Source organism: Artibeus jamaicensis, unplaced genomic scaffold (assembly GCF_021234435.1).
Source record: "Artibeus jamaicensis isolate MK-2021 breed Jamaican fruit bat unplaced genomic scaffold, CSHL_Jam_final contig_388, whole genome shotgun sequence".
Lineage (NCBI taxonomy): Eukaryota > Metazoa > Chordata > Mammalia > Chiroptera > Phyllostomidae > Artibeus > Artibeus jamaicensis.
In genome coordinates this window covers 8,959,759-8,984,684 of record NW_026521813.1, presented here as the reverse complement: position 1 = coordinate 8,984,684, position 24,926 = coordinate 8,959,759, and the positions used below count along the sequence as shown (strand labels likewise).

Below are 24,926 nucleotides of genomic sequence, written 5' to 3'. Positions count from 1 at the left end.
GGGGGGTCAGGGGGTGGGTGACAAAGGCGAAGGCATTGAGAAGCAGTTACAAAACAGTCACATGGAATGTGCATACAGCTTCGGGAATACTGCCAACGACATTGCAGTAACCATGTATGTGTCAGGTGGGTACCGGAAATATGAGGGGGACACCCTGTAAAGTATGTGATTGTCTAACCACTATGCTGTACACCTGAAACTAATACAACATAACACCGAATGTAAACTTCAATTGAAAAATAAAATTAAAAGTTCTTTAAAAAAAAAGGACCGTCTCGTATAAATCGGTTCAATCTTTTAACAGCTTCTCCAGTGAACAACCTTATTTTTTTTAATTACTCACTGGTCTTAAATAATGGTGGCCACCCTTCATTATTTCAATTCCACAAAATAATGCATCAAATTCCTTTTTTTCTCTGATTTTTTAAAATGGTGCCTCGGTTCCACTCAAATCATTACTGAGTTCCATCTGTGTGCTGGCTACCAAACTCCTCTTAATTAGTAAACAGATCTAAGAGACTAACAAATAACTAAGCAATCTTGGGGTACTTCATGGGGATCCTTAGGTATAATGGCAGGAAATCTCATGGAGGCTGGCATGTAGTCCATTTATTCTATAACATGTCCTGAGTACTAATGACCCACAATGTCGAATTTTAGTGGCTTCAATCCTCGTCATCTTGGAGGAGAAGCTTTTTCTGTTTCTCTTCCATCTAATTCAGGTGAAATCTGATGTGTCAGGAGTTAGATTGGCTTCTTTTGGCCACAGTCTTGATCCAAGAAATAGTCCAGGATTCTTTCCTTCTGATCCAAGAGTCTGTGTACGAAACCAAGTCTTTCAAATAACTGGCTTTATGTATGGAATAAAATTGTCTTATTTTTCTAAAGAAGTCACAAATGAATATTACCGAGCACATTTTATAACCGTGGCTATATCCGTGGCTTTCTCTTTTGATACTTAGATCATTTATAAAAGACAGCCCTTCAGAACCAATGCAAACACAGTATGATGAGTTCTTTGGTGATTTCACTCCGTCACTTTTAAATGAGATGTGCCTGCAGACAGACGCACGTGCACACATGTGTGCGTGCACACACATGCACAGACGGTGCAGGATCTAAACATTCTGTCTGTGAGAGGACTAGTCCAATATTTCTGAGCAGACTTTCTAATTTACTTTGTATACTTAAACATCTTCTTGAGTCTTCCAATTGTATTACTAATGCTGAATGATTAATTCATTCTTGATGACCTTCAATATATAAAAAACCTGGCAAGTGCCTAGGGGAGTAAATATTTAGACAGTGAGCTTACAAAAATGGTATTTATGTAAAAAGGAACATTACACTATTCATTACTCATTGAATAAAAGCCAGGGAATGGAAAAGTTTATATCCATCATGCACAAAATATTTGTTTTAATATAGGCAAATCAACATAATTTTCAAAATTTTAAATTTTTGCAGGCCTGATCAATGTTCTTTATCTATTCTTTTATCTTCTAACATTCAAAATAACCAAGTCTCCTTTACTGCTATAGTGAGATAACAGAACAAGAAAAGGGGAACTGAATATGCAAAAGGACCGACGATGTAAAAAGGAACAAGATCAAAATAGCACAACCAGGGAAGTACAAAGAGAACATTTTTTAATAAAATAGATTTTCTGAACCCAGAAATTATAGAGGGGAAATACAGCACGAATTCAGGTGCAGCACTGTAAGATATCACTTGATATAAAGTCAGCTGATAAAAACCATTCTACCTAGTGCCGCGCCTCACGCTGTTTTCAGGGCTCAGTGGTGACCCAGCGTTGGATCAGAACTGAGGACCCCGCACAGTCAGTGACGGATGGCGTTCTCACATACGACCTCTGGTTTGCACAATGGTTTAACATACATATCCGGAGATTACAAGGAAACCAATTTTCTTGAAGTAATAATTGAATCCCTTCCAGCATATGCTGTTGTCTCATAAATCGCTGTAGTTCAAGGGGCAAGGTTAAAACGGTTAAAGAAAAAAAAAGCAGCTGACCATGACCCCCATAGATCATGTCACAAATCTGCGCATTTACGCAGTGACCGAGTTCCAGGTCACTGACTGAATGATTTTAAATTATATTACATAATTATTTAAATGAATAAAAAGCATAGTAAAACATTCTTGAAACATGTTCTAAAGTACCACAGAATAAAATCACTTTCCAAGTTCTGAAAGCTCTTGAATCTGGAAAATTAAACACAAAAGTATTTCTTTGATACTAAAATAATTTTCCTACATCGTTTTTAAACTTGGCTCCCTGCTTCTGCTCAAATGTACATGCATTTCGCTATTAAAGACTGATGTGGTCTGAGATACCATCTCTAGGATTTTCAAAGGCTAAGTGGCGACAGTTTCTTCTATACTCAGAATAATCAAATGAGATGAATAAAATGTCCCAGGTAAACAATACCTTGTGGCTATCGATCAGATTCATCACTAAATCGATGTCTCCATGGACAGGCTGGTCTTCCGCCAGCTGGGGCTCAACTCTGTATAACCAATCAATGAGGGCCTGCAGGGCATCTGTGAATTGTCCGGAAAATAACAGAGCTTCCTCCAATTTGTTTTGTCTGGTGGGGAGGGGGGAAAGGATAAAAAATCAATTTGAGAAACAAACAAACAAAAAAAGCCAGCCTATGCAGCCCAACAGCTAAAATTCATTTATGAAGTTTAAGCCATACTGAAAAGACAAAAGAAATATATGTTGGTATTCACTGCTGTTTCTGTGCTTCCTTCAGAAAATAATGACACTGTTCTCAAATTTTCTCTTTTATTCCTTAGATACATGGCATCTGTTCCAGGAAAATTCTCTCATCACTACCCCTGGAGATCACAGACCCTTCCATTTCTTCATGAAAATGTGCTTTTTAACTCAAAAGTTTTATAATTTTGTTTTAAATTATCATACAGCAAAAACCAAGGTCTTTAGGTATACAGTTATGTGAACTGTGATACACATAACTATCATCATAATCAAGACACAGAACAGTTCCATCATCCTGGAAAATCTCCCCCGGGCTGTCTCTTTATGGGCACAGCCTGCCCCCACCTCTCAGCCCCGGCTTTCACAGATCTGTCTGCCCTCGCTGATCTTTGGTCTCTTCCAGAATGTCATACAAAAGAAATGATTTACCTGACTACGTGACAGTGTAAAAACATGAGCTTTTGAAATTGGAGATTTTTTAAATAAAAAATACATACACCAACTTACTGTAAAGTTCCCTAGAGTAAAATATAATATTCCATTTACTCTTGATACTGACACAAAAGTAATTAGACTAAGGATCAATAAAAACTATGAAAACATTTTAAAGATATTCGAACTCTTTCATACTACTGTTCCTTCTTAAATACTTAAAAATTTTGAAATAAGTTTTGGGCTTTCACAGTTGAAGTATAATGAGAAAGATGTGAATAGAAGTGGGCAGATGGAATTTGGAGCAGACCACAGGGGTCAGATCAGTAGACCTTGCAGAGAAAGTGCCTATATTTTAGTTCACACCAATGCTGAGTCCCTAAGGGGTACGAAGCAGGGGAATGAATGGCAAGCTTCGTTTCCACTTGAAAAAGACCACCCTAGTAGTTATGTAGAAACTGGATTAAGGACAATAGCAGACCCAGGGAGACCAGTCAGAAGATAATTGCTGTAGTAAGTGTGAGATGACAGAAGTTTGCAGAATAGTCTCACTTTCGAGTGAACTGGGTACGCGAAAACAAATGATAATGAACAGCAAAGCCTTCTTGGTGCAGGAAGTATGTACAAGGGGAACTAAGGACCCGCAGAAGTTCCCCAGGCAAAGGACACACTTAAGCTTCCTAAAATGCATGGTGCTTGTGTATCTGAAAGAGGTCCGACAAAGTAACCCAACTGCCTTACAGAACATTTTACCTCTCCACAGATTTCCCACAGATAGTGTCCCATTTGTCTCTCAGTTCACTCAGCATGTCATCCAGTTTCAGGTTGTCATCAGCCAGGGAGGTTTTCTCCTTCAGAGAACGTCCAGTTCTGTTGGTGGTGTCGTAGACAGAATGCTTGGCTCCGAGCGATTTCTGAAACTCCTACACATACAAGACAACGATGTGCATGTATACTTGGGACTAACAAACAAATAGGTAAGAGACATGAAAAGAGGCATCTCTAACAGATGGGACCTAACGAGAAGACATCAGCGAACAATCGAGTCACACAGTATAGTGCTGGACTCTGCATAGGAAAGCATCAGGGTAAAAAAGGGTCTTCACATTTTCAAATTGAAGGTTTCACTTTTCTCAGAAGCCAGGTGTCTCCACAAGCACCTGCTATGGTCAAGAAAATAATTTCAAAACAAAGAAATTCTGAATGTTCTGTAGCTATAAACCACAAACAGTTATGATAAGATGGAATTGCTAATAAACTACTGAAAATCCTGTGGCTTAAGGAAAAATTGACATTCTATGAGAAACCACAGGTCCAATAAGGACACAGAGTGTCTAAATAATGTAAAATTTTACTTTTTTTTTGTCAAACAGATTTATTTTTGATAGTCACAATAATGTTACGTGTAATTTCATCTGTGAACTAGGATGAGGGACAAATAAGAACCACATCTATAGACCTCTATGTTTGGACCTACTGGTCATTCTATTCGCACCACTTGGGAGGTCTGCACCCTCCTCTCCACCTCTGTGATGACCTATGAAGTCTGAAAGATCCAAGGATTACTCTTCTAAGTACCAAAAAGCTATACTGCTAACATGAAATCTATGCTTTGTTACTTCTTACATTGTTAATCTTCACATTTGTGTGTATATGTGTGGGAGGGGCGTATTCTACTTTCTACACAACTCAATTACACGCCTGTCTGGAGCAGGGATATTGTCTTTGTAGGCTCCTCACTATCAGATTATATTCTATGTGTGTTTATAACTATGTAATAGAAAGAATGGGACAACTGCTGTTGCATATATAATATAACCCCAGGGATGGGAAGAGGTCAACTTAATAGGCAGCCTATAAGCTCAAATACAAAAATGGGAACACATACAGTGATTCTCAGTCCTGGAAGGACATTAGTTAGAATCACCCCAGAGAGTAAAGTGCTATGCAAATGTAGTAATCTTCCAAAATAACCCCAGTTACAATTACTTAATAAGTTTTTATTGCTTTTAAAAGTGAGACACCTTAAATGTCTTATAATGACTAAGATATTTATTTTGTCCTCTAACACAAGACAACTACATCTGGGAATTTTTTAGCAATGAACACCATTACAATATCATGCTACTTTTGCAGTTCGTTTTCTGTAGATATAATTTTTTCATGTTATTCTAAACAGGATATTAGTTTTATAACCGTGGTATTGATAGATCTTCTTCACATTGCAGATACTTAATAAATGTTATAGCTGAATACAAGGTAAGTTAATACTTTTTAAATAATGAACACAAAGGACTTCTTTTAAAATTGGTTAAATGGAATTTGTCATCACTAAGCCCTTATTATATAAAATGTTAAAGGGACTTATCTATGACAAAGAAGAAGATCGAAACTATAAACAGTAAAATGACAACAAACAACTATCAACAACTGAATCTAAAAAACAAAAACAAACTATGTGAACAAATAGAACAGGTACAGAATTACAGAAATGGAGATCACATGGAGGGTTATCAGCAGGGAGGGGGAGAAAAGGGTGCAGGGAATAAGAAGCCTACATGGTAGGTACAAAACAGACAGGGGGATGTAAAGAAAAGCATAGGATATGGAGAAGCCAAAGAACTCATATGCACAACCCATGAGCATGAACTAAGGGTGGCGATTGTTCGAGGGAGTGGGGGTACCTGGCAGAGGGAGCAAAGGGGAAAATATTAGGACAACTGTAATGACGTAAGAAATAAAATATACTATAAAAAATGGCTGAATGTACCGTGTATCTCAGAAATAGTAACTGGCAGTAAGCTGCACTAGAGAAAATACAGAATTTAACAGGGTTCCTTGCATATCCTTATTACTAGAATTTTCAAATTTAAATATTCAGCATACTTTCATAAGACTACATGGCACAACATCTACGATCAAGTTCAAATAAGACATTCTATTTTGAGAAGGAGGCTGTCATTTTTCCATCAGAGGGGAAGGAAGGAAGGTACTGCTCACTGTCACTGTGCTGCCAATGTTCGATGTGGCAGCCCAGGGACACAGGGTGGCAGCAAAATGAGCCACTCATAAGCTCTCATCCAGACAAAAACAGATGCTCAATAGGTTTGCTTCCATCACCCCAGGATCATGACCCTCTGAGGTCACTTAGCTTCCCAGTGGAAGCAACCAACCTAAGTGAAGATGGTGGCCAGAATTTTCTGATGAGGACCTTACATCATCTCGGTTTTTTCCAGCCTTTTATAAATTACCACTGTTAAAGCAGTGAGTTATTTATAGATGCCTAAGCTGTCAAACTACTGGCAAGAGCCATTTTCCTTTTGCCCACACCCTCCCTCTGAGTGCTGATGGTCAAACAGAATTACAGAGACCCAAATACAATAGATTGGAGGAGATTGGGGAAATGCCATGTAGTAGGTATGGTAGGCATGTAGTAGGCATGGTAGGCATGCAGTAGGCATGGTAGAAGAGGTAGAAAATACAAAATGTGATGTGCCTATATCTTCTAATCAATAGAAGAAACCACTATGGTTGAGGGTAAGGATAGAATTTCATATTCCCACATATATACAATAAAATGCCAATTTAGGCAGAAAAAAAAACGATTTTCCCCAATGCACTGTTAAAAAGAACCTATATGAGAAAATGTATACTACTTTTTACTATAGAATTATCTTCTGCATGGCCTATGAAAGAAAGTACAAGACAAGACAATGGTTAAAACTTGAATCACCAATGGACTCCTACAAATCCTTTATATGTTTTAGATTGTAGAAGACTTCTAGTTTTAATTTTCTGTTTTACCAATTAACTCTGGATCATAATGGAATGGTCCCTGGAGAGTAAAGATGCTACTGCCACCTCACCAATGTGAAGGGCAACTGGTTTTCAATTTCATGTACTTTGCATTGATCAACCTTACTTGAGTGATGAAAAAATACATAATCAAATAAGAATTTGATCAAGTGAGCCTGAAGTACGTATAAAGACACCATATGCTTTTCTTAATTGTAGACCCACCTTATGCTGCGTGAGCTGTGTTTTTATTTTGTCTGGATCATTGGCAATTTCCAGTTCGGAATCCAGAGACTTTTCTGACTCTTCCAGCCACTCCATGAGTTTACTCCAAGCTTCATGGAACTGTAAAGAAATTCACATTGTGTGCTGAAAATTTTCTGGCATACTCACTATATTTAAAATCTACTATTTATTTAAAATAAAAATTAATGTTAATGAAATGTTGAAATTCACTAATTCAACATTTCCCTTGAAGTAGAAAAAAGTAGTAGTTTCATCAGCAGCTTACAGACTCTCTTGTTAACACTTGGCTTTTATGGTCCTTGTCCCTTGCTCACTTGGTTATAATTCGCTCAAGCACATAAAGTTTAATAAAGATAGAAATGTTAGGGAGCACCAGGGAGGACTCCCTTTCTTTTGTGTAATAATTAACACCAACTCTGGGAGAGCTGTATTTGCTTCCTGCTCTCTCTTGACGAATCTGGGTTGACTTCTTGGTGTTTAATTCTTACATTAAGAGAAGGAACGAAATGGGATAGAGAAGAAAAAGTGTGCAAAATGGCTTTCTTCATGAAGTATCAAGAATGAAAAGGGGTCATTTTGTTCCTATTTTATATGAAGATCAGCTAACATCTTTATTGTTGCTATCAAAATCCTCAAATTAATTCCCGTGCCTCATATATTGGTTAAATATGTAAGAAGTGTGTACAACACTTGAGTTCTAACTAAATATAATTCTCTTTGTCAACTACAATTTTGAAAAAGTCTGGTGCTACATATATTTAATTTCACCCACAGTCTACTTTCTGTTTATCATTGGGTACTTTAACTAGTGGGTACTATTTTTGGAGATCAAATTGTGAAAATGGTTATACATTATTTCTCATAATAAACTCAAGTGAACAGATACAGAGGAAAATCTTAAGTAATCAAAATAAAAGTGTTTTATATCAAAACTCAAGTGAACAGATACAGAGCAAAATCTTAAGTAATCAAAATAAATGTGTTTTATATCTGTTATTTCATTATTCTCATTCAATAATGAAATAACAGAAAGACACTTCTTACAAAAACGGCACAGTAAGAGCACAGAGTCACGGAGCTGCAAGGGCCCACTGGGCCCATCTCCTCAGTGCCTGCTCTCCCCACGCGCCCCTCCCGAGGTTCTAATCCATTTAAACAAGAAAACAGGGAGGCCAGAACAGGAACATACGTTGTCAAAGTCAGACAACTATGGTCGATATGTGAGTGAAAAACTCAGATACTAGAATAAAAACAGATAAACATACAGCTAGCCATGGTCTTAGGTACTCTGACTACAAATAACCTTGGCTGTAACAGTGAGATGCGGAGCTGGATGGTATAAACACACAGGTCCTAAGGTTTCTCCTACTTTCACAACCATGTTTAAGTCATTCAAACACAAGAAATGCTATACTTTTCTACTGAGACTGGTAGAAAATCCTTTTAAAGTTAATTAACCAAATTGAGAAGATAAAATTGATTAAATGGAGAAGGGGGAAGAGGGTGGGCAACTGGCCTTCTGGCAGCCAAGAGGCTTTTATAAGCTAGATGTTCATAATTCATAAAAGCCTACACTGCAGATGACACTGTTATATATCTGGAGAGAAAAATGTCCGGCTCAGCATTAGTACTGTCTTATGAAATCATTACAGACCAGTTCCATTCCAGAGACTCACTTCTAACACTGCATACATCATACCTCCCACTCACAAAGGGATATAGGGCTTGTAATCCTATAACAGTGCAATTTGTCATTCCTAAAGACTTTAAAAGCTTATGCTGATAGCTTTAAATACTGAAACACTAGACTCCCAGGAAACCTTCTTATCACCCAACTGAGCCTAGCTCCCCAAAACAGTGGAGTCCGGCACCACGGACAGACAAATGCAACTAAATGGGACAGAAGGAGTCATAAGATCCAGGCTCAATATGACACTTTCTAGTTTCTAGTAAAAATCAAAGATACATGCCAAGCAAGGTGGGTGCATCTTTGTCTTCTCTGGAGAATAGAGACATGTAATTTTACTTTTTCTCTGTGTTTAGTCTAGAATAGAATATTAATAACAAGTGAAGGAAATAAGGCAAGTTCTTGTGTTTCTAGATTTTTTTAAAAGCAGCCCCAAAAGATTCAAACAATTTAAAAGTGGGATGGACCTGTATCAAAATATTAGAAAAGAGGTTAAGGCTTGCCAGCAAGTATATGGAGTCAGAGTGGAGAGGAGTCTGAACGACTCAGACACAGAACACACCCTTTCAGAAAGCTGGCCAGGAGGCTGTCTGGCGCTCTGCTCTGACATTTGAAGAAAGTTTGGCTTAGGAACTAAACAAAAGGTAGTAATATAATAAAGTATGATGTCTCACTCTGAATATGAGAGTGGGGGCTGAAAGGACAGAGAAAAAAAAGCAAAGCAAACCCAGGAACAAAAATTTGGAGCCTCTTTTGGGGCCTTATGATAATGGTCCATCTATGAAGTCAAGCTATAACCAGGCTTTTCAGGAATAGTCCCCCGGGGCCTGATGTTGCTGCCAGGTCAAAAAGTGATGTCCTCATCCCAATTTAGGCCACTGTCTTAGGAAACAGACACCTTGGCTTCGTGCCAGGGTTGTTACACCTAGGATAGTCTGCGATAAAAGTACTTTACTAACATAACATGTATTTCAACAGCTAGAACTGATTCATTGCCAAGTTCAGAGAATTTGTATGAAGGTTTACCTGCTTGGCCCTCTTCCTTGCTTCATCCAAAGATCTTCCTCTTTCTACTAACCGTTGAACCACTTTTTCCCATCGGCTTTGTACACTGATAAGTAGATTCTTAATGAGGACAACATCTTGTTTCTGGCTAAAATATTTCAGGTGGGTTCCAGTTTTATCCAGCTCTATTATCTGCTCACGGTGAGAATTGACTTCATTGGCAAAGACCTTTCATAAGAAAAGGTAAAATTAGAAACTAATCTAGCTTGAAAATGCTTCTGGTGTCATAAGCAGAAACTATTTCAAAAGATAAAAGAAAGTTTTCAAACTATCAAATTCATGCTTTTGACATTAAAACAGCCTGCTGTCAACAAAGGTATGAAATCGGAGTGCTATCCATCTGAGTTTCAGCATACCTTGTGTTCATCAATTTGAAATAAGACTGTGTCCAGGATAAGACTTGGCCGAGAAGCTACGTTCAGGGTCTGCTCAGCCTGGGTGAGCCAGTTGATGAAGTCTTGGAGAGAATTGTGGAACTCCATTGCCAAGTTGAGGGCTTCTTCCAGTTTAATCTGTGAAGAAAGATGATTTAGTATTTGATGATATTTGAGAGTTTTTTACCCGCCCAGCTAAACCACTCTCTGGCATATTTCCTTCCCATCTATACTTTATATATGCACAAGCTCCATTACCTAAACGGTTTATGAATGTAATGGGTCTTCACTAAGATACTGCCAAACCAAATCCCTTGAAGTATAGTAAGAAGCATCTCACTCCAGCTAAAGACATTTTAATATACATCAAATTGTGGTTTGGGGGCAGTTAACCACAGAACCCAATTACTAAAAAGAATCTGTACAAGAATGCTTGACAGTCACACAACTAATTTTGGGACTGCGATACTAAGAAACACATTTAGGATGTGTCAGTGAGGGCATGCAATCTACTATTCCCATCCAATAATTTTTCTTATAGCATTAAACAGTAATATTTTTAATCCCATCTTATGGATTTTTGTTATGTAAGTGATTATTATATAGAGACAGTTATCTCATTCTCTTGATCTCCCTCTCTCCTTCTCCCTACATATTCCCTTTTGCTTAATAAGTATGATTAGGGTAGAATTATTTAACAATCCAGAATTCCAGTGGTTCACAAATTTAAATATATAACCAGTAAGTGATCTATGCTATACCGTTATCTATGTTTGTATAGATTATTTTAACTCTATCCTTCTATGTAAAGAAGGAGTATTGTTTTCATCTGACCCCCACAAAACTTCCTAATGTATACAAAGAAAATTCAAACACAAACCAGTAAAAGTTCCGCTGAGCATGCTACTCAGAGATAAGGTAAGACTCATGAAATGAAACAACTAAAACATTCATTCCATTATATTAATCAAGGCACATACTTTCCTTTCATTGAGTTTGGTTTCCACCGATTCCCATTTTTCTTTCAAGTTATTTATGTCTTGGTCAATATTTGTCTCTGCAGATTCGGGGCATCTTGCAAGCATCTGTTGGCCCTTCTGCATCAGACTCCTATACGTTTCTTCTTTAACAGCAAAGGCAGCACAGATTTCCTAAATTGAGATACCCCCACATTATATCATTTTTAAGAGAATACGATCTAAGAGTTCTTATTCCAGATCATCAATCCCAAGTCCCTTATCACATATTCAACTCTATCCAGCATAGAGAATGACTCTGACACATTTGAGCTTTTCACTGTATTGAAACAACATTTGAACCTATGGCCATACCCTGTCTACTGAAGAATCTCAGAAATGCTGCTATCATCATGAAAAGGTTTGTGAAGCAATATTTTAAATGTTATTGTATCAAGAAAGCCTTCACTGTACAGTAATCAATCAGCTCTATGACCTTGGGTAAGTAACTTAACCTCCCTGAGCCTCAATTTTCTCCCTTGTAAAGCAGGCCCTAAGTCTCTCCCCAAACTATGTAATACAATGACTGTCATATTTTTTGTATAATTAAATTGGGGCTCAGAAGACACCCAGTGTACAGAAAGTAAAGACCCAGTATAGTTAAGTTGATCATTCAGTCTTCGGAATCACAAAAGACAAACCTGTATGTAGTACTGTGAAAATATTTTTCTAATTATAACATTTTTAAAGCTTTCCGCTAGAATGCAGTGTATATCTTTTCTATAGAGAATATAAAAAATACTACTTAAACAGATTTGCATTTAAAGTCAATGAAACAAGAGTTGCATTCATATAAAAAATTAAGACTTGTTCTAGTCCACTGATTCAATTATAATGTGAGTCAAATCATTGCTCCCACTGAAAAAGTATATAGTCTATGTCTAACATTTTCAACTTTGTATTTTAAAAGTAAAATGTAGTTCAAAGAATTCACCCATATTAAAGTGTAGAATTCAGTGTTTTACTAATATATTACAAGGATGTGCAACTATCACTATAACTCCAGAACATTTTCATTGCCTGAAAACTTTAAAATTTCTTAAGCCATAAAAACCCTTTTTAAAGATATTTACAGAATCAATTACTGAAAACTTTTAGTCCTAAAGCAAAATTTTTAAACATAGCTAAATCTCAGAAAACTGTAATATTCTAGGTTTTCTGGTTTCTTTCAATTCTAATATAACCAAATCAAAAGAATATGACTAAAAATGTATTATAAATATCAATAACTCTTTAAAATTCTTTAAATCTTGGAATTTCTATAATCTGGTAAAGTATGTCAGATTATAGCAAATTTATTTGAAACATCTTACCCACACCACATAAGCTAATACCTAACATTTTTCTAAAAGTAAAATATCCTAAAGATAAACTCTTTGCTTTCTTCTCTTTTTTTACTTATATGCTTCTAAATTAACATTTTTTAAATATTTATTTTTAGAAATTAATCTCAGGCACGTTTGCTCAAGAATTCATTAAACTTATATTTAATGAACACTATAATAGCTATGTAGATACTTCCAGAAAAGTAAAGAAATCTCTGGAAGTCAGTCAGGTTTTATGGAAAAGATAAACACTCCCAAGTTATTATTTAGTCAATTACTTTTTCATTGAACAAACGGTCCCTAGTGGCACACACAAAAACACAATCTAATACAACAGTAAAAACAACAAAAACCACAAACACAATGATTTTCTAAAATAATGAATATACAGTAAAGTTTTCTAGAAAATTCCATACAGGACTAATAAGATTTATTTTAAATGCTCATGGCAATCGTGAGGTGACTAAGATATTAATTCTGTTGTGTTTCTTCACAATACCTACAAATGCCTACTTCCTCTCCAAATCACCAAACTCAAAATAGTTTCCAAATAACTACAGTCTGAAGAGGCTCTCACAACATTAGGCCTGTGCTAAAGGATATAGACTTTAATGTGCAGTGGCCCATTTCTTTCGTCAAATCTCTAAATACTTCTATTTTTATTTCATAAGCATTTAATTATCAGCATTTGAATATTAAAATGAATTCCTGATGCAAATTCACAAGTGTAAAAATTAGAGGATTAGTTTTCAAAATTTAAAACAGACTGTTTTCTCTTAGAACTTTTAGAGTTGAATTATTAATAGGAAATGAATAAAAAATGTCAATAAATCCAAAGCAGTCTAAATTTAATTTGTCAGTCCATGTATCTGTGAAAGAAAGCCAGACCCTCAAGTTTAATCGCGTTTTCCTCCCTGTCCTTCAGAGCTGCCAGTGCCACCGAGTCTGGGTGGGAACTGCCCACAGGCAGAAGGCTTCAGACTGGATGATCGGACAGAAGCTTCCTCTCGTCCATGTCTGGTATAGGTGTGAAGCTGAAGATACAGCCCTATCACCATTGAAATACATGAATAACTTTGTTTTAACAGAACAAAAACATATTTTCCAGCCTCCTAGGAAACAAGGTGGAAATAAAATGATTACAGCAATATTTTTAAGGTCAACTCTGACTACTTTAGGGATTTTTCTTATCATTCGAAAAGCAAGTTTTTTACTCATGCAATGTTTATTACTTACCCACACTAGTTTATCATTTTATGGGAGAAGGTATACTTTCAAAAAATGTCTAGACTTCTAAAACCTCTTCTCATATACTGACACACTAACCTTTGAAATAAAAAATAGTTTCTGACTTGAAAATTTTAATCAATAAATGGCAATTCTAGCACTTACACAGGGAGATTTCTGCTATGAAACTGTATATCCTTTAAACCCTCTGCCACTATTTATTTATCACCAGGGCCCATACGAAACGATCAGTTTCTTACTCTGATGCCAGAGCTGTGGGAAATAACACACTTACCATGTGGGCATTGAGCTGCTCCCTGGCCGTTTCTGGCAAACCTCCCAGGGGTTTAGATGCTAACAGATGGCGCTCTGTGTCGGTCAGCCACTGCTGCAAATCCTCAATTTCGCCGTGAAACCCTTTGGCCTAGAGTGACAGAGAGTTTTGAGTTTGGGCCATAAACACTGTCACTTCCCAGCAGAAAACAAGGTTTAAACAATCCAGACTGCTAAGCTCTTTATGAATTCTTAAGAACAGCCAGGTGCCCCCAGGTTGGCCTTGCATTTCTTCTTCAGGAGAGTGCTACTAGATAAGGCTATTACACTAAGAACTAGGGAGCTATGTTCTCACCAGCTCTCTTCTTTATCCCACTTATTTTTACTCTTCTCCTTGAGGTAGAAAAATTAAGCAGGGGCCTGTAAGCCAATGAAAGAATTCCATGCTAATTTGGTTTTGAAGGCTATAGAAAATTTCAGAATGCATTCTCTTATTTACCTGGCGCAAGGCACCATCCAGCTGCTGCTTCCTTTGTTCTGTTTTTTCCAAAACATTTTGCCAGCGTTGATTTAAAACCTCCAGTTTGCTCTGAAGGCTGCTTGCTTCTTCTCCAGCACTTGATTCAATTAGATCATTTCCTGCTTTATTAACAGCTTCCACTGTGGACTGATGAGCTAGTACATCATTTTGGAGCACCTGAAAATATCAGGATAACAACATGGCTGCTAGTTCATAACATTTTAACATCACTTTTAATGCGATTGTTTGATTTCCTGGTTTTGGAAAATTCTGAAGCAAAAGCATCACATACACAGAATTTTAATACTAATAAAGTTTTTAAATGAGGAGACTTCTTTTCCCTTACCTTTGCAGCTTTCCTGTCTACCAGCAACCCCTGAAATGATTATGTGAGACCACTGCTAGTTCTTCCCATTAGAATAGCTTTGCAATTAATGACATTAAGTAACTAGGCATTATGATTAAAAGGCTCTAAAGGAGTTCATTCAATCCAAGCTCATTTTAATGGAACTTTATTTTAACATTTTAAGTAAACAATTTAAAAGATACTTGTTTCTGAATATTCACTTTCAAATATGAAATTATTACATTTCTAAGAAAAACAGCACCAAATTTTACAATTAGCACTCTAAAAGGGAAAAATTGCCATGGAATATTCTTTTATCTTCTCCCAGTGGAATGGTGCTAGAACTGACTAAGTTGACAGGAATCTTGGGAAGCTCTAACACTAAAGGGAAAGAGATTTGTTTCCCTGTGTATCAGGGATACTCAAGCTCAGCATCCCAAAGTCAAGCTATTCTTTTAGTAGAAAATATACACATGAAATTCTTACTACTGGCCCCAGTAAATAATGCCTTTCTGTTCTGCTGTACAGTGTAGAAATACCAGAATTGGTTAATAACACTTAAATGTACTAACATAGGGCAAGAGTGATTACATACAGAAAGCAACTGCAAGGCTAAAAAGATCAATTTTTATACTGAAAAAAATTACTTTAAAGAACAAGTACAGCTTGGTAATAAATAGTTTCCTTTGAGAAAGACTGTGGTTTTGTTTTTGGAAACCAGATGAACTCCTCTTCTAATGTATGTAAGAGTTGATAATCCTTCTCTACGTAGACTGCGGGTTGTCAATGGGAAAGAAAAAAAACATCATCTCCTGTCCTAGGTAAGGCATCTCGCATCTGGAGGGAAATGCAGACAAGGGGCGTTTTCACTGAAGGGCAACACCCATCTACAATCACTGTTTCTCTGTATGTGCTCATTTCTGAGGCACCTGGTGAGGAAGTGATTTTCAGAGACTATAAAATCAACTGAGTAAGAAGTCTTTTTTATAATAAGCATGCTCTTTGGTATGTTAACACTAGGAATCACCTTTGAAAGGTAAGATTTAAATATTCTGATGGCCAAAATATAAAAAAATAATTCTATAAAATTCATTCTTCTAAATGGCCCAAGTCCTACAGAAGCCACAACCTAGAAGCAGGAGAAGGAGGCATGAGAGAGAAGGCACACTTCCTTCGCCCCGCCCCCCACTCCCCACAGCATTTGTGCTGGCAATCCTGAGTCTGTAACTTCTGACCTTTGAGAAATGAAAGAAGGACCCATTTTTAACTGTTCAAAGATAAACAAACAGAAATGAAAGGTCCCCAACTCATCACTCACCAAAATAACTGGATCACGGTGCCTCGTTTTTCTACTTTTACTATATTCCACAGAGTTCTTGTCACTGATGTATGTGACTTTTAAGGACAATTGCTAAGTTATGAAATGTAAATGCTATAAACCCTCACTATGAGAATAAACATGTTTTGTTTACATGCAGAGTCAGTCTGGCTAGTCATTACTGCTCTTATTGAAGATATAATATGGACATTAAATAATGAGAAGTATTAATGATGCATAAGTTCTAACTGCTTAATCAAATATGGTTGAGCAATGACTATAAATATAGACAGAACAAGGTTAAAAAAGAGATAAAATTTTAAATTAGAAAAAAATTACTGTGGGAAAGGGTATGGAAAAAGGAGAACTAAAGCAAGAATAGTCAAAAACTGTGTACCGTAATCTTAGAGTGCTAAAAAACATCTTTTATTTCTAAACGCTGTTAAATATGTAAAACAATCAAACTTTTTCTATTTGATAACTAATAAAACTTATTTTAGGTTAGGATTTAGGATCTAACCTGAATAGATACCACTGTTAATGGGAATGGTAGGGTTCTATGAAAGACTGTTCAATGTCAGGATAAACTCTACTGAGCACATAAACTTTTATTCATTAAGCCTAGTAATTTAAGAGACAGGAATTTTCCATTAAAAATTATCAGTGTCACAAACAAGACAACAATATAAAATCGTGTTGCCTAGATCTCAAGATAAAATTTTTCAATTTATAAGCTTTAAATCAAGTGCAGGACACACAAAAACTTTTGTGAGAGAGCCACGGAGATAAGTGTGAACAGAGGAAATACACACTCAACCTGCAGTGCAACAACACTTGAATCTAGAACTTATGAAATAACGTATTCCCAAGAACTCTTCAAACCATGGCACATTAACCAGATGACAGGGGCAATCAGGGATTTAAACTTGCATGTGTTGTTTGCCAGGCAGCTCTAGTAAAATTTAGCAAGGAATTTCCCATCCTTGCCTTTTCTGATAATTTCTGCCTTGAGCAATGAGAAAAATATTTTTACAATCTTTTAAGAAATGTTTTAAGAAGGTTAACCTTTAGTTATAAATGTCAAACACAAACTTGTGCTAAAATTACAAACTTGAAAAATGCATAAAGCATGGAGAGAACTGAAAAGTATTATGTGAAGTGAAATAAGCCAGGCGGTGAAAGCAAATACCATATGATCTCACCTATAAATGGAACCTAATCAACAAAACAAACAAGTGAGCAAAACAGAACCAGAGACAGGGAAATAAAGAACAAACTGACAGTGACTGGAGGGGAGAAGGGAGGGGGATAATAGGGGGAAAAAAGGGAAGGGTCAAGTAAAGGGGCTTGTATAGAGGATCCATGAACAAAGATGGGGGTGGGGGTGTGGGTGCGGTGCAGGGCGGGGGGAGAGGAGGAGTGAATGTGGAAGGAGGGGGGTGGTTAAGGTGGCAAGGGACAGTAATGGCAGGAAAGTGGGGACAACTGTAATTCAACAATAAAAATTTTTTAAATTAAAAACAGAAAAAAATTTTTAAAGAAAAATGCATAAAGAAGAAACATAAAAAATGGATGAAACCAGAAATGCACAGAGAAGAAACATAATATGCAACAACAGCTACGTACATGATGCTTGGCAAGTTCAATTTCAATGGCCTTAGGGTCACCTCCGACAGGTTTCTGTTCACTCAGCAATCCCTCAGTGTGCGTCAGCCAGGCCAACAGCTCATCCAGAGCATGTTGGAACTGCCCCAGGGCTAATAGGGCACCCTCCAGCTTATGCTACCGAAAAAGGAGAGAGGAAAAAATCCATGTATGACTCTGTTATTAAAAATATCATACATTTATAAAACATGAGCAACGAATCAATTGTTTCATGCAGCATAAGTCTGTAAGTATATCCAGTGAAGCCCAATCATCATACACTTCCACATTCTCAGTTTGAAATGCTTTATGGTTAAAACATGGCATATGAGACACAGAAAGAGTTCTGAAATAAGAAAATTTAAGGGCTTCAAAAGTTTATGTACATAATCACCTAATTTTAGTTTTTCATAATTATTTTACATTAATACACAAAATTGAAATTTTATAAATTCCTAACAAAAGTGTTGTTGTTTACCTGTCGGTTGATAATTCTCTCATCCAGACTATCCCATATCAATTTCAGTTCCATGAGTGGGTCTTGCACAGTGTGTTTGTCACTTTCTTCTGTTACTTTCTTCAGCAAAAGCTCTGCTTGATGGTTCAGTCTTTCCATTTCTATCTGTTGTTGATAGGCCTCTGACTTAAATTGCTATTTAAAAAAATACATACATAAGAAAAACGTGTTATAAATCAGTAACATGAAACAAAAATAAGTCTATGAGTTAGATCTTTATTCTAATTCACACTTCTTACTGTGGGGCAGGTGGGGTGAAAAGGAATTAAAATGTAATACACGGTTTATGACTATAAGTGTTGTAGATTAAAAAAGGGGAAATATTTTTTCTTTATTCAGTGTTTCTGATGGAAAGATGTTTTTATTTATAATTTTGTTATTTCACTTTTTCCAGTTTATAATAAAAATTTAACAAATTTCAAGGATGAACTTATTCTAATGTCTAATTATAATGTTCAATATATTTTAAAATTATGAAAAAGATGAAAATAAAAGAAAAAGATCTCTAAGAGCCTCAAATTAATATTCTTGCTCAAATATACACACGTCTTACATCCACTGAACATTTTGTTTTCTGTGCTGTGTCCATTAATATGTAGCTTTCCCCATGACTCATACTCACTGCTGACCCAGAATAACATTATTCTCCCTCCCAGTGCTTCCTGACACATATTTAGCAGTCTTGCCTTTGCCAATCCACACAGGTTAACAAATGGTTGCTTGTAATAGGAAACTGTCCTTTTATAAAATATTTAATGTGTAATAGTAAATAATTAAATAGTAATTAATGACTAAGAAGCCCCTCAATTTTTCAAACATATAAAAATAATAATTAAAAAATAATGACTATGGTCAAGTGAGCACTTGTTATGTTCAACTTACTCTCAGTAAACCAATAAATAAAATAATTGTATTCTCAATTTAAGCTAAGGACACAGAAGGGAAACCAGGTAGACAACGTTCCTGAACTCACTTAGCTAGTGAGTGGATGAACTAGAGAGCCATCTCAGTCAACCTAATTTCAGACACAGCCTTCCTAACCCGCCTGCCACACAAAACCACTGAGATACGTGTAAGTATCCAAAATATAGTCCTCCGCAGCTGTACCTGTATATAAAGTATGATGTGTTACTACATGATCAGATAAAAAAAGCCCAATATAATGATGGTAACAGTAAAATTATTTTTAAAACTCCCACATTTTTTCTAAATGAAATATTCTGTTATCACACTTGGAGATGAAAATGCTGCAATTTTTAAAGCCAGGTAATAATTTTCTATAAAAAGCTAGTAGAGTTCGTTGAAAATGGTGTGATGTGTCTGTGGATGGACACAAAATTCGGAAAGAGATATCTGGTCTCACTTTTATAAGCGACTGGCACAGAGGATGCAAAGAGAAAGCCAGCCATTTTCACAGCTGGAGATCAAGAACCCCAAGAAGAAAAATTAAAGAGGAAAGTAGATGGAAAACAAGAAACATTTATAAAACATTTTGAGAAACATAATTATCCTATGTGTGGCTCTTTAGCTTGTAAAACTAAATGAATTATTCTGAACACAACAAAGAAAATAAAAATACTGCTATATGTATATTGACAATAATAAACTATCAAACAATGAAGTTATAAAAATCCTAACAGTATTATCTACATATGTATAAAGTACACATACATTCCCTACACCTCATTCTGCCCCCTATGTGAGGATGTCTGAACGACTATAAACCGTAACTCATAACTCATAACTCAAAACCATAACTCTGTCTCTGGGGATCTAACAACCTGGGTGGACAAAAAAAACCCTACCTTTTTTACTTCTTTGTATTTCCCAATTTTTCTAGAAAAAAATCGCTACTGATTTAATAAGAAGAAAACCACTAATATTTTATATTCTTGAAGATGCACTTATGTACTGCTTATTGGGTGCAGGTACTACATTAAACCAGTTTTATAATCAAAATGTACTTCAATTATGGAAGATAAATTTGTGTCAAGAATCCTGTGAATCAAAAACTTAAAAATGCTACGTTTTTTATACATTAGCCCCTGCCCATACCTTTAATTCTTCAATCTGCTGCTTTACAGTTTCAAGATCTGTTCCGACGGGGGACATTGAAGCTAATTTACCACCTGCAATATCTACCCAGTCGAATATTGCCTGAAAAACACATTAGTCCATGTGTTATTATAATAGTGCACTTGAAATTGCTTTAATATCTAGATGTTATAGAGAAGTACAATCATAAACCTGTGAAGAGATTATGCAATGAGTCTATTTCACAAATCATAAAGAAGGTTCATTTAAATAGGTAAAAGCAGCAATATACTGAAAGTTGACCACAATATGAATTAGATGTAACCTCCAATTCTGTATCCAAGTTTGCAAAGGAAATTCTATTTTGAATAGAATGTTAGAATATTATGAACTTAAAGAAAATGCTCATTTGAAAAAAGTTTTATAAATTCAATCACAAGAAATAAAATTGTCTATGTCCTCTTATGTTCCTCTAAAAGCAGACTGCATAAATACAGGGTCTGGCACAAATAACACCCCTCATTTTTTATAAAAAATTTTATTACAAAATCATAAGCCTGTAACTCTGTAACATAACAATATCACACTCAAGCACACCATATGACATTGTAGGTGAATGTTCAAATTAAAACTATAAATTATTACACCCATATTAGTGCCCTACCAACCACACTCAAGCAGGCATTATTTCTGCTGGACCCCGTGTATTGAAAGAAAAAGACTCAAACCCACGTGCTATTCAAGCAATCAAGAAGTTTACTGTTTGGCATGGAGGAAAATATTTGGCTCAACTAAACCCTTGTGCATCATTTAGTATTAAAATCCTGCACATGTAATGATGAATATTATGACCATTATTATAAATTGCAACATAGACTTCAAAATCTCCTATTTTTCTTCTTATTTTTAGGTAATATAAACATCCTAAAAAGACTCAACTCACATTTTTTCAGGTACTGAATACATAAAATTATTTTGCACTTTAATGAGGGTGCCAAACCATATAGTAGGGGGAAAACACTCATGGAAAATATCTGATCTTTTAAAGTTATAATTAATAAATCCTAAGAACTTAAACAGCAACCTGGGAAATAAAATTTATTTTACTTTACAACCCCCCTTGAAACCTCTGGGACTTCGAGAGCTTTCGGCCTCTGGCTACAGCTGGCAATAGGTCAAGTTGCCCTTCACTCCCACAGGCAATGCTGCTAACCCAGGATGGGCCTTGCTTTCAAAGCAGCAGTAATGAGACTGTCTGAATCACAGTGTCTAGCCTGCCGCCTCCTACGTTATTGGCTCCTGAGGTCAAATGGCTGTAAGTGGTGACAGTGACATCTTTAGCTGGGAAGGAGGGGATAACTCAACAAAGTACGTGAATATCGTTACCTGGCCTTACAGACCAAGAACTGGAGCTTGATCAGTTACTGGTCAGTGATATCTAACCAATAATTTATCAGTTTGGGTAAAAAAGGGAAGGGTATGGAGGGGGAAAGTTATATTTAATAAGGTCTTATTTGTAGTGAATTTTTTCATCTATTTCCAAAGTTCAAAACACTTTTCAGCTGGCATAAGGCCTGGCTTATGATATTTATTTTTATAAATATAGAAATGGAGTGGCATAATAAAAAGGAAAAGATGTTCTCATCTGAGCTTTAAAAATAATATTCACTTGGTGTTATGGAAATACTTTTTCCATATGGTAAGAGGGATAAAAGACTAAACTCTTGCCAGCCTTAACATTAGAGAAAGGAAGTGAAGGAAGGTAGGGCAAGAAATAGCCCAGAGTTGGCCTCAACAGACGTGATAACTTTTAATATTAAAAAAAAAAAAAAAACCTTAAAAATGGCTAATGAACTGAAGAAGAACCCTGAAGGGACATGGAAAACAACTATTGAAAGGAAGTATGCACATGAAAAAGAATAAAACAGATTATGACCTAATAAACTAGAAATCTATTTGAGTTCCTGGCGAACACTGGCTTCGAATCAAATTTCTTCACTTTGACTTTGGTTAAACTTGGTGGTATTTTTAGATGGTGTTTACCCCTTTCATCTGACCCCACTCAACTTCAGAACAGAGCTCGGATTCAGTTCAATTTCAGTGTCTGGTGCTAAGCCATTTAGGAAAACACTGTGTGGGAATATTTCTCTTAACTTAAAAAAATTAAAATACTTCTTTTCAAAGGATATTTCACCGAATGTGTATATAAAAACACATTTAAATGGGTATATAAGTCTACACCTACCTCAAGTGACAGAAGTACCTCCTAAGGGCAAACATGAATTGTAGCAGGTGAGGAGATGACACACACCTCTGCAGCCCTGAGCTGGCGCCACGTGTACATCTGCAGACAGGAATCAGCAGGACTCCCTCTCCCAGCAGACACACTGCAGTCCCCTTACCTGCAGTCCGTCCTGGTACTGAACCGCAGCCTGCATCGCCTCCTCGAGTCTCTCCACGCGGTCTTTCCACGATTTATTTAGAGAATCCCATGCTGAATTTAACTACAACGAGAACATTAGAACTCTTTTATTGTCCTAATTTTTCAAACACTCCTATTAAACACGCTTTATGTAACGAACTTTTTAAAAATAGCATTCTGGTGAGAGCAGAACATGTACTAGTTATACCTCATCTATGCTCTTCTTGACAATGGGTTTATCAGGCTCCCCACATGCGGCGATGAGTTCAGAACCCAGGTTAACAACTATGTCCAGCTCTTCCTGTAGTCCGTCTATTTCTTCCCTTATGGCCTAGAATAAGAAATGGCAGCCTTAGAGTTTTAAGCACAACTATACTAAAACTAAAAAGATGCACACAAACATCAATGGGAGTTATTTCTAGGAGGTGGGATTATGATCAATTTTTGTTTTCTAAGTTTCTGCAATAAATCTTTTCAATGAGAAAAGATAACAAGAATATTTAAAGAAAAAAGCATAATTTGAGTAACAAATGTCAAATGTTTATTAAAAAGATAATATTTAGAAAATAATTCTGCGTAACAAATACTACAACAAGTTTTTAAAATACAAACACAACAATACTAAAAAGCATAGAAAGATACTGTTTTTCAAACTGACTCATTTGGCAATACATATAGAAAACAGACATAAGTAAAACATGAGTTTAGAGACCTCACACCAAATAATGTGTTTAATAGAGCCAGGATATCCTAGCTCTGGATTTATGTTTTCACTCTGGTGCATGTAAACTACAAAAAAATGAACAAACAAACAAAAACTGACAGAAGCGCAGTATTTTAACTTTGCTTTTATCTTCTTGGTTAAATATATTGATTAATTCAAGAAGCCTTTACCAAGCATGAAACAAGTCCTAAACAAGGTATTGAAAATGCCAAGAAAAACAGGTATATGACCATTCTGCTCATGAGCTTTGAGTCCATTAAGAAAGACAAAGTCATAATCAATGATAAGTCAAACTATGCACAGACCCTTTGCATGAGGAAATATTATGGGAACACAGACTAACTCTGCCAAGTATCCAAGAGAAGATTTTATAGATGGTAACTATCCAACTGACCCTTGGAATCTGAGCGTGATCTGCCAGTAGAGTGGTAAGAATGACATCCAACGGTAAGAAAATAAAATGTGCAAAGATACAGATGCTTGAAAGAGCACAGCAGTTCTGGAGAAAGCCACATGTGTGCCAGAAGAGAGGGCGCTTGGTAAAGGGACAGCAGGAAAAATAACTGCTCTGGAAACAGAGGCACAGGCCACCTAGGATGTAAAGGCCCACACCCTGTTGCAGGGAGTTTGGACTTTGTGCAGTAGGCAGCGAGCACCTCTGCAGGGTTTCAAGCAGCAACACAATTAAGAGCAGATTTAGGGAGGTGACTGGTAACAAGGTTGGAAGACTGGCAAGGAAAGCCTTTAGAAACCAAGAAAGATAATGAGGTCCTGTCATTAGGCAAAAGCAGTAGGGATGGAGAGTGATGTTAAAATATATACTCCTAATATATGTATATATCACTATGCATTCCACTTTCGGATCCAAATATAAATTTCAATGGAATAATTCTGAATATTTACCAAAAGGATTCACACTGTACTACAACTTTATTTCTTCACTTCAAATGGGATACTCTGCTCACCTCTGCTGCTTCCTGCTGTTGTTTCACTACTGAGGGATCAATTCCAGGTTCCTCCAGATCCCGGATGAAATCTTGAGTATCTTTAGTGGTAACCACCAATGACATGTGATCACACCAGAACTTTTCTGCTAATTCCATCACGTCCAGGAGTTTGGCTTCCCTTTCTTCCACCAGCGTGTGTATGTTCTCCCAAACGAAAACCATTTGGTCAAGCTTATCCTGAACAGCTGTGGGAACAAAACAACGTTTA

General features: G+C 36.4%; 1 protein-coding gene across 20 annotated transcripts in view; it reads right to left on the bottom strand.

Moving 5' to 3' along the window:
• DST (dystonin) overlaps positions 1-24,926 on the bottom strand; it is a 453,023-nt gene that overhangs the window by 26,952 nt on the left and 401,145 nt on the right. For all 20 annotated transcript variants that reach the window (XM_053664966.1, XM_053664967.1, XM_053664968.1 and 17 more), the window contains 14 exons: positions 24,677-24,903; positions 23,196-23,318; positions 22,968-23,069; positions 20,587-20,688; positions 18,493-18,666; positions 17,997-18,152; positions 14,686-14,883; positions 14,209-14,337; positions 11,326-11,496; positions 10,328-10,483; positions 9,933-10,139; positions 7,199-7,318; positions 3,932-4,101; positions 2,453-2,612 (listed from right to left, as the gene is read on the bottom strand). In XM_053664966.1, coding sequence (XP_053520941.1) covers positions 2,453-2,612; positions 3,932-4,101; positions 7,199-7,318; positions 9,933-10,139; positions 10,328-10,483; positions 11,326-11,496; positions 14,209-14,337; positions 14,686-14,883; positions 17,997-18,152; positions 18,493-18,666; positions 20,587-20,688; positions 22,968-23,069; positions 23,196-23,318; positions 24,677-24,903 — 2,195 coding nt within the window. The remainder of the gene's footprint in view (positions 1-2,452; positions 2,613-3,931; positions 4,102-7,198; positions 7,319-9,932; positions 10,140-10,327; positions 10,484-11,325; positions 11,497-14,208; positions 14,338-14,685; positions 14,884-17,996; positions 18,153-18,492; positions 18,667-20,586; positions 20,689-22,967; positions 23,070-23,195; positions 23,319-24,676; positions 24,904-24,926) is intronic.